Consider the following 15,629-nt stretch of genomic DNA (forward strand, 5'->3'; position numbering starts at 1 on the left):
CTGCACGCCGTTTCACACGAGTCTCCGGTGTGGACTGAATGAAGAATGAAGGGTTTCCGGCGTGATGGTCAGTCCTTAGTGATTTCCTGAGTGTCCATTGGTCAGTTTCACACAGAATGTAGACGGACACACCAATCCACCAGTTCCACACGGTGAGAGGCAGATAACGTGTATCTCAGCCCCTCTTCATAGGCTCATAACTCCGGATGTGAGTCTCGTATGATCTCGTGATAAGATGGAATGGAAAGGGCGACTCTACAGATTCAGGAAGTGTTTGAACTGGATTTCTGAGCTGGATCATCACAAAGATACAGACACAGATATAGAGACAGAGAATTTGACCCCAAAGGGTTAATAAAGTGCTCAGTGAGTGTATGACACTCAGAGTTTCTGCTTTTACTGTTAAGCTTTATCACCTGGCTGTAAAGCACTTTGAGCTGCCATGTGTAGTACAAAAGGTCCTATATAAATAAATACTATTATTATTAGTATTATTATTTTTATTTTTAATACACCTACAGTTTTAAGAGGTTCATTTTTGAGACTTTTTTTTTTGAATAAATGGTACCCCAGCAGAATCGCCCATGGTGCACCACTGGCCTGTAAACACGTACGAGTGTCGTATAAAGAACAAAACAAGAAATGTCTCACCTTTGAGAGAGCAGCCCTGAAGAAAGAGGTTACGGGAAGGCGAGAAGGCACTGCCAGAGAGAGAGAGAGAAAGAGAGACAGAGAGAGAGAGACAGAGAGAGAGAGAGAGAGAGAGAGAGAGAGAGAGAGAGAGAGAGAGAAATAGTTAAGGCCAGAGTGAAGAACAGAGAACATCTCAACTTCAGTGCATGTGTGTGCGTATCTCACCTAGGTGGGGAGGCGGGGGGCGTACAGAAGCCATGCGGTGCAGGAAAGTGCTGCTTTTTCAGAGCTTGGATCAGATTAGGCCTGTACTCGGGGTCCACACACCACAACGAGCCCTTCCCGTTTACCTGCCGCAGCCAGAGAGCAACCAGTTTAACAACAAACAACAATTAACGTCACATTTTCTCACATTTTTTAAGTCAGAAATTCAGTTGTTTGTAAGAAACTCTGTGAAATAAGGTGTTTAAAGTCTACTTGTGTTTTTATTTTTAAAAGAAAGTTTGATGCAGCATGTAAACATCGGAAACGTCCCCAGGCCAAACATTCCATACATGCAAACAAAGCCGCTTAAATAGCCTCAAATTGCTGTTTTTGTGATGTCACAGATACCTACACACTCACATATTTCCACCCATTTCCAGCTTACAGCAGTTTAGCCCCACCCACTCGGACTGAAATTATAAGGAGTGTTTTACCCGGGCTCCTTTTTGAACAAGGGCAGCCAATCAGAAGAGAGCTCATTTGCATATCTCGGGCTTAAAGGCACAGTAACAAAAACAACCTGTTTTATTTTTAAAAAAAATAATAATAATGATAATAAACTGGGATAAAAGAGGTTGAAAACAATGTAAGAATGAATGATGACTGTTTTGGTACATAGAGCCACACAAATGTTATGAATGGGCATGAAAAATGTAAAATATGGGACCTTTAAAAACCGGCCAATGAGTGAGAGAGACAGTGAACCCCATCCTCAGAGTCAGAGACAGTGAACCCCATCCTCAGAGTCAGAGACAGTGAACCCCATCCTCAGAGTCAGAGTGAACCCCATCCTCAGAGTCAGAGACAGTGAACCCCATCCTCAGAGTCAGAGACAGTGAACCCCATCCTCAGAGTCAGAGTGAACCCCATCCTCAGAGTCAGAGACAGTGAACCCCATCCTCCAGAGTGAGAGAGAGTGAACCCCATCCTCAGAGTCAGAGACAGTGAACCCCATCCTCCAGAGTGAGAGAGAGTGAACCCCATCCTCCAGAGTCAGAGACAGTGAACCCCATCCTCAGAGTCAGAGTGAACCCCATCCTCAGAGTCAGAGACAGTGAACCCCATCCTCCAGAGTCAGAGACAGTGAACCCCATCCTCAGAGTCAGAGTGAACCCCATCCTCAGAGTCAGAGTGAACCCCATCCTCAGAGTCAGAGACAGTGAACCCCATCCTCAGAGTCAGAGACAGTGAACCCCATCCTCCAGAGTCAGAGACAGTGAACCCCATCCTCAGAGTCAGAGACAGTGAACCCCATCCTCAGAGTCAGAGACAGTGAACCCCATCCTCAGAGTCAGAGACAGTGAACCCCATCCTCCAGAGTCAGAGAACCCCATCCTCCAGAGTCAGAGACAGTGAACCCCATCCTCCAGAGTCAGAGACAGTGAACCCCATCCTCCAGAGTCAGAGACAGTGAACCCCATCCTCAGAGTCAGAGACAGTGAACCCCATCCTCCAGAGTCAGAGACAGTGAACCCCATCCTCCAGAGTCAGAGACAGTGAACCCCATCCTCCAGAGTCAGAGACAGTGAACCCCATCCTCAGAGTCAGAGACAGTGAACCCCATCCTCCAGAGTCAGAGACAGTGAACCCCATCCTCCAGAGTCAGAGACAGTGAACCCCATCCTCCAGAGTCAGAGACAGTGAACCCCATCCTCCAGAGTGAGAGAGAATGAACCCCATTCTCCAGAGTGAGAGAGAGTGAACCCCATTCTCCAGAGTGAGAGACAGTGAACCCCATCCTCCAGAGTCAGAGACAGTGAACCCCATCCTCCAGAGTCAGAGACAGTGAACCCCATCCTCCAGAGTCAGAGACAGTGAACCCCATCCTCCAGAGTGAGAGAGAATGAACCCCATTCTCCAGAGTGAGAGAGAGTGAACCCCATCCTCCAGAGTCAGAGACAGTGAACCCCATCCTCCAGAGTCAGAGACAGTGAACCCCATCCTCCAGAGTCAGAGACAGTGAACCCCATCCTCCAGAGTCAGAGACAGTGAACCCCATCCTCAGAGTCAGAGTGAACCCCATCCTCCAGAGTCAGAGACAGTGAACCCCATCCTCCAGAGTCAGAGACAGTGAACCCCATCCTCCAGAGTCAGAGACAGTGAACCCCATCCTCCAGAGTCAGAGACAGTGAACCCCATCCTCCAGAGTGAGAGAGAATGAACCCCATTCTCCAGAGTGAGAGAGAGTGAACCCCATCCTCCAGAGTCAGAGACAGTGAACCCCATCCTCCAGAGTCAGAGACAGTGAACCCCATCCTCCAGAGTGAGAGAGAATGAACCCCATTCTCCAGAGTGAGAGAGAATGAACCCCATTCTCCAGAGTGAGAGAGAATGAACCCCATCCTCCAGAGTCAGAGACAGTGAACCCCATCCTCAGAGTGAGAGAGATAGAGAGAGAGAGAAAGAGAGTGAACCCCATCCTCCAGTGTGAGAGAGTGAACCCCATCCAGCGCTGTAATGTTTAGATGTACACTTTTAAAACAGATGGTTCCTTAAGGGTTCTTTAGTAAAGAAATGGTTCTATAAAGAACTATAAACACTCAAAGAACCCCTTGCATGACAAAAGGATTTTCTGACTGATGGTGTTCTATATAAAACCTCTCAGAAGGGTTCTATACTGCACCAATAGGGTTCTTCTATTGTTACAAGCTTGACACTGTCAAATAGAAGAACGCTTTTGGGGTGCTGTATAGAACCACTTTCAAAAAGGTCCTATACAGAACCATCTACAGCACATTCTACATCAATCTGAAGAACGCTTTCATGATGCGAGGAACCCTTTAGTCATGCAAAGGGTTCTCTGAGTGTTCATGGTTCTATACAGAACCATTTTCTTTAGAAAATAACCCTTGAAGAACCATCTTTTTTAAAGAGTGTAGCATTGCTGAGTGTGCAGAAAAATAAGAACACACTTTCTTTAAACACCACATTTACTGTGTGCAGCTCTTCAGTTCTGTCCTTTAAACCAGAAGTTCATCTGTAATAAAAGACTCGTTGTTTGAAGGCATGTAGAACCTGACGCTACAGCGACCTGCGTGAGAACCGCGCTGCAGTAGCGACGGCGCATGGCTGCAGCAGAACTGCCAGTCTGACAGTCTAAGATTAGAAATGAAAATATAAGTATATTTATTTCCAGCTCTGTGGTTCTAACGTAATCAGTTTTGTTTGTGAGTCGGTCAACATGCAACTCGAGTACCCAAGTAAACCGCAACCTGAAAAAGTACACCCTTAAAAAGATGAGTCTTCAAGGGTTCTTTAGTAAAGGGAATGGCTGTACTTAGAACCATGGGTTCTACATAGCACCATCTCATGTTGAAATGGTTCTTGCATGGTGAAAAATGGCTCATCACATTGATGAAGAATGTGCTGTGTATGGTTCTGTATGGAGGCTTTATGAAAATGGTACTATAAAACACCAAAACAGGTTCTTTTATTGTTACAAGCTTGACATCATCATGATAGAAGAACCCTTTTTGTGCTATACACACCGATCAGGCGTAACATTATGACCATCCTCGTTTCTACACTCATTGTCCATTTTATCAGCTCCACTTACTATATAGGGTCACTTTGTAGTTCTACAGTTACAGACTGTAGTCCATCTGTTTCTCTGATACTTTGTTACCCTGTTCTTCAGTGGTCAGGACCCCCATGGACCCTCACAGAGCAGGTAGTATTTGGGTGGTGGATCATTCTCAGCACTGCAGTAACACTGACGTGGTGGTGGTGTTCTAGTGTGTGTTGTGCTGGTCTGAGTGGATCAGACACAGCAGTGCTGCTGGAGTTTTTAAACACTGTGTCCACTCACTGTCCACAAGTCAGAGACGATAGCTCATCTGCTGCTGCACAGTTTGTGTTGGTCATCCTCTAGTCCTTCATCAGTGGTCACAGGACGCTGCCCACAGGACGCTGTTGGCTGGATATTTTTGGTTGGTGGACTATTCTCAGTCCAGCAGTGACACTGAGGTGTTTAAAAACTCCAGCAGCACTGCTGTGACTGATCCACTCAGACCAGCGCAACTCACACTAACACACCACCACCACGTCAGTGTTACTGCAGTGCTGAGAATGACCCACAACCCAAATAGTACCTGCTCTGTGAGGGTCCATGGGGGTCCTGACCACTGAAGAACAGGGTAAAAGGGGGCTAACAAAGTATCAGAGAAACAGATGGACTACAGTCTGTAACTGTAGAACTACAAAGTGCACCTATATAGTAAGTGGAGCTGATAAAATGGACAATGAGTGTAGAAACAAGGAGGTGGTCATAATGTTATGCCTGATTGGTGTAGAACCATATACAACACACTCTCCATCAGACCTCATGGTTCTAGATAGAACCACTCCCTTTATTAAAGAACCCTGGAAGAACTGAGTGTAGCAATAACATCAAGTACTGATAAAGCAGAGTGAAGACGGCTGCGTCAGGAGATAAGTGTTAAAGCAGAACCAGCAATAAAACCTCACGACACTTCAGAGTTCTGCTCCAAAACACTCCGTAATGGCGTGTCTGGATTGGGTTCCACGTATAACAGTGAAAGGACACCTTCAGTCCTTTCTGCCTCTCTAGTGCCCCCCCACCCCCACCAGCACAATGCTCTGATAAGGCTGCTCTATCTGAATGAGCAGGTTCTCTCAGGGAGGGGCTCTGACCTTGACCGGATTCCAGCCTTATCTCACTGGTCCTCCATGACTGTGGGCGCGGTCACATGATCAGCGCTGCCTCGACCAGGAATTTTCGGTTTATGGTGAAGTGTGATGTGTAAACAGATACGGGCAATATGACTATTTCATCGTTATGGGGATCATTTATGTCACAATATGCTTTTCTGAGCATATGGATGTCGTCAGTACTTAAAGAACACTGATTAACTACGCTTCATTACAAAGTGAGCACATTTAGTGAAACAGTGGAAAATCTGAAATAATAAGTTTTCTTTGGGGACTATTTTGCCTCACAGCGCCCTGCATGTATCCCTCCACCATGAATGGAGTTTAAGTTCTCTAAACTATCATAAAACAGTGTCTCAGTCATCAGGCAGTGAATTCATAACCATTTCATGTAGGAACTTTCTGTGAGGGAGCTTTTAGAGGTGGACGTCTGGTTCCTATCACCACCACTGTGAACAGTTCTGACTTGGTAAGTTTATCTAGAACAGAGCGTTTCACACCAAACCATTCTGAACGACTCTGTTTACATCTTAACCACTTAACTATGTAGAAATTCAGAAAAATTGATGCCATTCCCTTTAATATTATGCGTCAGAGTAGGGCTGCCACTAATGACTATTTTTCTATAGATTAATCTATTGACAATTTTACCCATTAGTCGCTTAATGTAAGCAATTCATTTTCTTCTAAAAAATCAAATTATGGCATTGACTGCAAACAAAGAATTATGCTTGCAATAATAGAAGAAATAAAATAATTAATTAAGGTACATGTCCAATCAAGCCCAACGTGCATGAACACACACTCCGGCGCCATCAATCAGCGTAGAATGAGCCCAGATTCTGGCCCAAGCGTTTCCTTAAACACTTATTCAGTGGAAATTCTCAGGTCAGGCAATATGGCTTTAATGATAAATGCATTTAGCAGCTACAAGGAGAAAAGATCTTAAAAATCCTCCCTTCTCCACGGATAGACAAACACTTCCAGGGATTTTGGCTTATCTGGAGGTCTGATCATCCAGATCAGCGCCTGGGTTTTCTGTTCAGGTGCTCGTGCATCACGCTTGGGCTGCTGTGGTACACGAAGCTGAAATTGGCTTCCTAACGCCTCAGGCGCCAGAATGCAACCGCTGCCCCATTTAAGGTGGAACAGGTAAATTCAAAGAAGCTAACGAAAAGAAGTTGACTTCAGCTTCGTCTGTGGTCGCCCACCGAAACATCGCACACTGTACAAACCACCTTTCTGTTTTGTGCTAATGTGAAATACTCCCATACTTTCTATGCCTTGGGTCTCTGGGAACTTTCAGAACCCTCTTTTGTGACCCAGTCTCCGCTGCAGCATCAGGCAGCATCATGATCTTTTAAAACTGTAGTGTTGAATGGCGCCAAAAACAACTGACGTCATACACGCAGCAGTTGTGTAGCGGTATTGAGGAAGAGCATTTAATATTTTAAGTATTTTACTCACAACCTGTCTGTACGTCATTGGCTCCATACCTTACTGGATATCCTATGTCTGGAACTGTTATCTGCAAGAATTAGCCATGCTGACCCTGGAACACTTAATACATGGATTCACTGAATTTTGTGGACCCTTGTGCTTGCTTGGCTATTTGCTGTGTTTAAGTTGTGAACGATGTAACTCAATTCTCATGTGTCCTATGTTGTGGCTATGTTGTAGCTTTTCTTCTCTTCTTTTGTAAGTCCTGTGTGTTTGTGGGTCGGAGCTGGAATGGGGGGTTGTTATTCTTTAAATGGAAAATAATAAAAAAAATGAATCACAAAAAATATTTGAAGTATTTTAGAAATCAAAAAGGTAAATATATAAAAATAATGTAAAAAGCGATACGTCGATTTAAAATCTTGATGCCAATGCACTTTCAGCATCGACGCCGTCGATTATCTCCACTAATCGCGACCGCCTTACGTCAGAGCTCACTGACATCAATTCATTAATCATCCTCTGTAACACTTCATTACCATAACTACGTCATTTCTACTTCTGAGAAAGGCTTTGTGCCCAAATCTCAGCCAACTTTGTTGCTGTGTGGCATCTTATTAAGTATCTTCATTGTTAGCTGAAGAGCGGGTGCTTGTAACAGTTCCTTATAGAGCTGTAAAGGTGAATACATAAGGATACGATACTGTGGTGTTCTGTAGATGGGAGGTGCTGAACTGGGTCTGTGAGATAAGTTGTGGTCAAACACTGCAGATAAGAAGGTGCTAAGCATGTCACGTAGCCAAGAATCTAGAACTGATAACCCACCGATAAACGTCTGACTTTGAGCTCACCTTTCCGAGGCTCTTCTCCACCTTACGGAAGCACTTATTGAGGGACAGGTTGTGGCGCACCGAGTTCTTCCAGCCGGTAGGAGCGCTCGAGAAGTAGGGGAAGTGCTCCAGGATCCAGCCGTAGATGTCTTTCACGGGCAGAGACTTGCTGGGCGACTGCTCGATGGCCATGTAGATGAGCAGAGAGAAGGAGAACGGGGGCTTGGACTTGAGTGAGTCCCTGTCTCCTGCACGAGACGACGCGGACGAGCCGGACGAGGCGGCTAAGCGAGCGCGGTCGCCTTCGATGTCGAAGAGCGGGCCGGTGCTGGTCTGGGCCTCGGGCCCACCGAGCGTGAAGTTCTGCAGAAGGTTCTCGTGGAGCCAGTTGAGGTTGGTGAGCTCCTCGTCGTCGGTGCTGGGGGCGCGGTCCAGGCTGGTGGCCAGAGGGCTGGAGGCGCACTCCGCCTCGGGCAGCGTGCCCGTCCCACAGCCTCCCCGCAGGCCCACCCGATCCTCCAGCGCACCTGGGGATTCTGCTTTCTTATCTGGCGACATCCCGATGATTGGACCCATTAAACCAAGGAGGTCTGGACAAGAGAAGGGAAGAAAAAAGAAACGTCAAAAAAAATGTCAATTTCATCAAAATTTCAACATCAAAAATGTTACACAGTCACTTTATTTTTTTTATTTGAATTGATTTTCACTCTTAAGTATTCTGTCTTTATTTTTCCTTTAGATATTCCTTCTTGCTTTTATTTACGTAAAGCAATTATCTTAAGCACATAAATGGCAAAGCTGTCGTCACTTTAAACATTCCGCCTTAGCACTTTCCAGCAATTTCCATCAGGAATTCACTGCGTCGTTTTAGCCCATTTTTAAAAACCCACAAACACAATTGCAATCGATTCCCCAACATGGGTTAAAATCTTTATTGTGTTTGACTGAATAGAATCTGCTCAGACCTGAATCATCAAACATGTCAAAATATGTCAATTTCACCAAACTTTCAACATCAAAAACACAACACATTTTAGGTTACTGTCACTTTATTTTTTACTTTTGATTTTCACTCTTAAGAATTTTGTCTTAATTTTTCCTTTTGATGTTCCTTTTCTTTTGTGTAATGCAATTTTGTACAGCACATAAACGGCAAAGGTTTCAGTCACTTTAAACACATCGCCATGGCAAATTCCCACAAATAATTCAGTGTGATTTTAGCCCGTTTTTAAACACACTATCACAAATGCTTTCCCAGTACAGGTTTAAATCTCTTCTCTGACTTTATTGTGTTTGTCTAAACAGAATCTAATCTGACCTGAACTGTGAAAAATGTCACTGTAGACTGTCAATTTCATCAAAATCTCAACATTAAAACATTTTTAAGCTACCATCACTTTATTACTTATTGATTTTCACTCTTCAGCACTTTGTCTTTATTTTTCATTTTGATTTTCTTTTTTGTTTTTATTTATGTAAAGCACACTGAATTGCCTCTGTGTGAAATGTGATATGTAAATAAACTTGTCTATATTGTGTTCACAGTTTTTAAACTGTGTTTTAAAAAAGAAAAATAATCATTTTCGATGTATGATGATACTGCTCGCCTGACACCGTGCACAACACTGGGAGCTATTAAGGTTCAACCACACAGCTTAAAAAATATCTAGAGGAAACACCGTATATCTACATCACACTATTGCACAAGATCAACACACTGATTAACTTAAATACATCAATTTAGCTTCACGCAACAGAAGAAGAAGGAAATATTTTAAAAGTGTACGCTTCCCCCCCCCCTCTCTCTCTCTCCCTCCCTCCCTCCCTCTCAGTGGAGAGGCTCTCCTTCAGAGGGTCAGTGATGAGCTCTCCTCGAGTGGCCAAGATGATTTTAGTCGCCCTCTCATCCACGCCCACCTCCTCAACCACAACCAGCTGTTAGACAGCCTTCAAGGAGGTTGGTTTTCAATCGAAAACCATCCACAGAATCACTCCAGCCACACTGGAGACGCAGGAGAGGCTCCAGATCAAACTCAAGGATTAAAGAAAAACACTAAAGAGAAGCACCTCCACCTCTCAGGCACTACAGCTCAGATCAAGATAACCAGGCTTCTTACACAGACTCTTACAGGTGCTCTTACAGGAGCTCTTTACAGAGCAATGCTCAAGATTCAAGAGTTTTATTGTCATATGCACAGCAGAAACAGGCAGTTACACTGTACAATGAAATCTTACTTTGCTGTTTCTCCATTCACCAAATATAATCTTAATATAATCTTAGAATTAAAAAATAGAGAAATAAAGAAAAAAAAATATATATATATATATATATAAGAATAGCACAAAGTAAAACAAAAGTAAAGTACAGTTATGTGTGCAAAGTTGAAGAAGAGTTACATGTGCGTAGTGCAAGTATGTAGAGCAGTGCTTCATAAAGTGCATTGAGAGATGTAAACAGTAGTGCTCTGACAGCAGCAGTACAGTGTGTGTAAGGTGCAGTTATTTAGTGCAAAGTCGGCCAAAAGTTAAACCAGTTCAGAGTGGGAGGGGGGAGAGGTAGTGAGTGAGGTGTTCACAAGCCTGATGGCCTGTGAATAGAAACTGTTCGTCAGTCTTGTAGTCCTGGACTTCACACTCCTGTAGCGTCTGCCTGAAGGTAGGAGTGTGAAGAGTCGGTGCCGGGGGTGTGTACTGTCCCTGATCATGTTGTGGGCCCTCCTGATGACCCTGGTGTGGTAAGTGTCCTGTAGTGAGGGGAAGGCTGCTCCTGAGATGGACTGTGCAGTTTTGATCACACGCTGGAGAGCCTTTCTGTCCTGAGCAGTGCAGTTTCCATACCAGACCGTGATGGAGCTGGTAAGAACACTCTCGATCGTACTCCTGTAGAAGGTGCTGAGAATTCTGCCTGGCATGCCAAATTTCCTCAGCCTTCTCAGAAAGTACAGTCGCTGCTGGGACTTCCTGATGATGAGGTGTGTGTTGTGAGACCAGGTGAGATCCTCACTGATGTGGATGCCAATGAATTTGAAGGTTTTCACCCTCCCCACCTCTGTCTCACCTATGTTTACAGTAGACGTGGGAAATATGACAATATTTTATCATTATCAGGGCCAGGGATACATCGATACCGATACTGGTATTGGGAATCAGAGTGATACCGCGCTCATTTACTTGTACTCATTAAAATGCACGAAACCGTGTGACGTAAACCGAGTGTAGCTGCCACGGTAACAAACAAAGGCAGTGAAGGAGGATCTGCTCACACAGAGAAGAGTTACAGACTCCTAAAAAAGGCCGTCGCTCACTTTAAACATTCCGCCTCGGCAGATTCCCACCAGGATACACTGAGGGATTTAGACCGTCTTAAACACGTCTTCTTAATGCTTCCCAAATACAGGTGGAGACGCGCAGGCCAACAAAACAGAGGCGAAAAAGTTGACATTTGTTAAAGTCTGTGTACAGAACTCCACTCTGACTGAACAGAACTGCGATGTATAAACGTTGATACAGGGGTGAGCAATATGGTGATATCTTATGTCACGTGATAAATTATGTCACAATACGCGTGTCTGAGCTAGGGCTGAAAGATTAATCATTTTCATATTGAAATCACAATTTAAGAGTGCAATTTTCAAATCACAAGAGCTGCAATTTTAATTATAGCCACTTTTATCAGCAATGTTGTCTTAAGTAGGGAACATTAACCTAATATCAGAGCTTGTGAATGAGTGGACGAGTGGCTGTGGATGAGCTAGAATAATCAAGGCGACCAAACAGCTACACGCTGTGACATCACAACCACAGTTAACTCGTAGTTTGGCATGTTCAGTGTTCAAGACTGAAGCCAGAAAAAGTGGATGTTCTGGTCTTCTTGGCCAAAATAACAGACCTGGACTTAAATTTACAGACAATAACTGCAGTGGATGCAGTCAGTATTTAAAGAACTGTGTTACGTTACATCATTACTAAGTGAGCACAACTAAGCCTGTTTAACTGGATTTAGTGCAGTGCAGTTTGTAAAACACTGAATAAAAATCGTTGTTGTAGTTTATCGTTATTGTTTTAGTATTTTCTGTGTGGCACTACAGGTTCTGCTTTGTTACAAGTGAAATCTCAGAAAAATGAAATATCGTGATGCATATTGTGTATCGTGAAAATGTCTTATAATATTTTTGTCCTGCTCAACCCCACGTTAGCTGATATTGTCTTTGTAAAACAGGCTGTAGAGAGACAATATCGTCCGACTGTGTGCATTACAGAAGTTTGGAAAATTGGAAAGAGGGCGATTAAAATGTTGCATTTTCACCATTTGAAAAAAAATGCTTTGGTGTGCAAGACACTGTTTATAAACATGCTCTAATTAATCTACTGTTGTTCGAATAAACTGCACAAATAAATCGCTTTCGGTGTGTAAAAGCTTAAAACAGTTCTGTTAAAACAAAGTCACTGTTTCTCTGACTTGGTGGTTTGTGCGTTTTCTCCATCTTCTCGTCATGAAACACAACACAAACCAGAATACTGATTTCAGCATTAAAAATACTGATTTAAGTATTAAAAATACTGATTTAAGTATTAAAAATACTGATTTCTGCATTAAAAATACTGATTTCACCATTACAAATACTGGCACTTCAAATGGTTGAACGAGTTCCACATCACCAGTTAACACGCGCTGTCATTCCCCATTTAGCCACAACAGGACTGTCAGGCTGAATCATGTGACTAAAACCGGTTTAACTCAATGTTTTCTTATCTACCACAAAGCAATGTGTGTCAACAGAGGGTTATCAGACGTCAGTTAAGTCCATCTGCACAAATATTATGTTCATAAGAGGGTGGGGGTGGAGGGGTGCGGTGGCCCTAGTCACAGCATTAAGAGAGAAAGCAGGTCAGTGGCGTTAAGAGAGAATCAGCCAGTGCCTCCTGTCTACTCACACCAAGCTTAAATCTATGCCCTCAATGTCACCATGACAACCAGGCTTTCACTTCAATTAGGGGGATGGGAGGGGTGGGGTGGTGGGGGGGGTGGCTCAGCCAGAGGAGTGAATGAGAACGGCAGGGAAAGTCCATCCAGCTCAGCCATCAACCAGATTCATCATCTTCCACATCATCCTCCCCCAAAACGCTCAGCCCAGGCAGACGCGTGCAAGCCAGACACCCCGGTCTGGGTCGGGGGGTTTGGGGGGGTGGTGGTGGTGTAGGCTTTCACTGGTGGCTTTAGGACAAAAGTGGGTCACACCGGTGGTTTGTGGCAAGTCTAAGAGGCAGACATGAAAACTCATGAGCAGTGAAAACGAAGAGTTCAGAAACCAACTCGCTGCATCGCTGCGTCCAGAATAATGATTTTAACATGAAATGTTATTTGGTTTTCTTGAGGTCTACAACTGCGCAAACACAAATCCAGGCATTTTGATTTATTTGTTAAAAATCTGTTGCTTACCACACCAGTTATCAATAGGACAATGCGTCGAAAATTTCCTCTGAGACCCCACAGCCACCAAAAATAGAGTCCATTCTTAAAACGCATCATTTGTATGATGTTACGGGGTGCCTGGACCCCTAATGATCGCCACTTGCGTGTTCTACATCAGTTTCAGTCAAAAACTAAAGTCAGCTGAATGACTTGCTGCCAACAGTGAGACTGATTTTACAAAACGTTTGCTTAATTAAATCCTGATGATGGACTCGTTCAGAGTGGTTCAGAGTGGTTTGGTGTGAAACGCTCCGTTCTAGATAAACTTACCGAGTCAGAACTGTTCACAGTGGTGGTGATAGGAACCAGACGTCCACCTCTGAAAGCTCCCTCACAGAAAGTTACTACATGAAATGGTTATGAATTCACTGCCTGATGACTGAGACACTGTTTTATGATAGTTTTGAGAACTTAAACTCCATTCATGGTGGAGGGATACATGCAGGGCGCTGTGAGGCAAAATAGTCCCCAAAGAAAACTTATTATATCAGATTTTCCACTATTTTCCATCATCAACATTCCATATAAACTCAGAAGACTCGTGTAGGTTCACTGGTGGTTCTGGATAGTAAATAAAATGTCTATATTTGTGTTGTAGTCATGGCAACCCCTGGTTCCTATCACCACCACTGTAAAGACATCTGAACCATTTCACACCAAACCGCTCTGAATCACTCTGTTTACACCTCACACTGTATTATATTAAAAGAAATATCAGTAAAATTCATATTAACCTTCTTTCACCCACTGCTCTGAATATCTGAGCCGAAACGTGGCTCTCTTTTCATATTTTGATAGCGTTATCTCATTTCTGATTGGCCAATAAAAATTAAATCCATATTTCTGTGCCGTGTTTGAGAGGAGGGATTCTGACATTTTGCGGGAACAGGTAGTTGGGGAGACCCCATGGGGAAGTTGGTGGTCTGTCTGACAGGCCTGTCAGCACCTCAAATGAAAGGGGAGTCGCGGGAAGCAAGTACCAACACGAACCACAGCAGGACCACCCTGGGGAACAGGAGGGAGAACGGGGGCAGAGAGAGCGTCAGAAAGGCTCAAGAGGTCATCTAGGAACCTATACAGATTATGGATGCACCAATAATGCTAACCTATCAGCACTCAGTGGCAGTAATGCCAACCAATCAGCACTCAGTGGCAATAATGCCAACCAATCAGCGCTCAGTGGCAATAATGCCAACCAATCAGCGCTCAGTGGCAATAATGCCAACCAATCAGCGCTCAGTAGCAATAATGCCAACCAATCAGCGCTCAGTAGCAGTAAAGCCAACCAATCAGCGCTCAGTAGCAGTAATGCCAACCAATCAGCGCTCAGTGGCAGTAATGCCAACCAATCAGCACTCAGTAGCAGTAAAGCCAACCAATCAGAGCTCACTAGCAGTAAAGCCAACCAATCAGCGCTCAGTAGCAATAATGCCAACCAATCAGCGCTCAGTGGCAGTAATGCCAACCAATCAGCGCTCAGTGGCAGTAATAACAACCAATCAGCGCTCAGTGGCAGTAATAACAACCAATTAGAGCTCAGTGGCAGTAACGGCAACCAATCAGCGCTCAGTGGCAGTAACGCCAACCAATCAGCGCTCAGTGGCAGTAATGCCAACCAATCAGAGCTCAGTAGCAGTAAAGCCAACCAATCAGAGCTCAGTAGCAGTAAAGCCAACCAATCAGCGCTCAGTAGCAGTAAAGCCAACCAATCAGAGCTCAGTAGCAGTAAAGCCAACCAATCAGAGCTCAGTAGCAGTAACGCCAACCAATCAGCTCTAAGTAGCAGTAACGCCAACATATCAGAGCTCAGTAGCAGTAAAGCCAACCAATCAGCTCTAAGTAGCAGTAATGCTAACCAATCAGTGCTCAGTAGCAGTAAAGCCAACCAATCAGCTCTAAGTAGCAGTAATGCTAACCAATCAGTGCTCAGTAGCAGTAAAGCCAACCAATCAGCTCTAAGTAGCAGTAATGCTAACCAATCAGTGCTCAGTAGCAGTAATGCTAACCAACTAACTGTATTTTTTAGTCTCTTTTTTCTGAAGTTCCTGTTAAAGACTAAAACATGTTATTTTAGCTGTTTAGCTCTGTTTACTGAGCACTTTGCAAGTTTAAAAGTAGGGAAATTATCAGCGCTGGTGACCACACAGTGACCACACAGTGACCACACAGTGATAAATGTCAGAACATGTTAAGATGTTAGTTACAATGTGAGTTACAATAACTGAACTGATCATAATAAATAACTAATGGAAAATGGCTTTTCCGTTTACCTACAGTATGTCAGACACCAACACGCTGTGCACCCCTTCCAAATTTAA

The 15,629-nt window shown here is 44.0% G+C and overlaps 1 protein-coding gene across 2 annotated transcripts in view; it reads right to left on the reverse strand.

Annotated features, from left to right (window-relative positions):
* foxn2a (forkhead box N2a) overlaps window positions 1-15,629 on the reverse strand; it is a 65,739-nt gene that overhangs the window by 15,335 nt on the left and 34,775 nt on the right. For both annotated transcript variants that reach the window (XM_036573614.1, XM_036573613.1), the window contains exons 2-4: window positions 7,860-8,428; window positions 859-983; window positions 652-701 (exon numbers count right to left, since the gene is read on the reverse strand). In XM_036573614.1, the coding sequence (XP_036429507.1) occupies window positions 652-701; window positions 859-983; window positions 7,860-8,414 (730 nt within the window). In that variant the 5' untranslated portion in view covers window positions 8,415-8,428. The remainder of the gene's footprint in view (window positions 1-651; window positions 702-858; window positions 984-7,859; window positions 8,429-15,629) is intronic.

This window comes from Colossoma macropomum, unplaced genomic scaffold (genome assembly GCF_904425465.1).
Source record: "Colossoma macropomum unplaced genomic scaffold, Colossoma_macropomum, whole genome shotgun sequence".
Classification (NCBI taxonomy): Eukaryota; Metazoa; Chordata; class Actinopteri; order Characiformes; family Serrasalmidae; genus Colossoma; species Colossoma macropomum.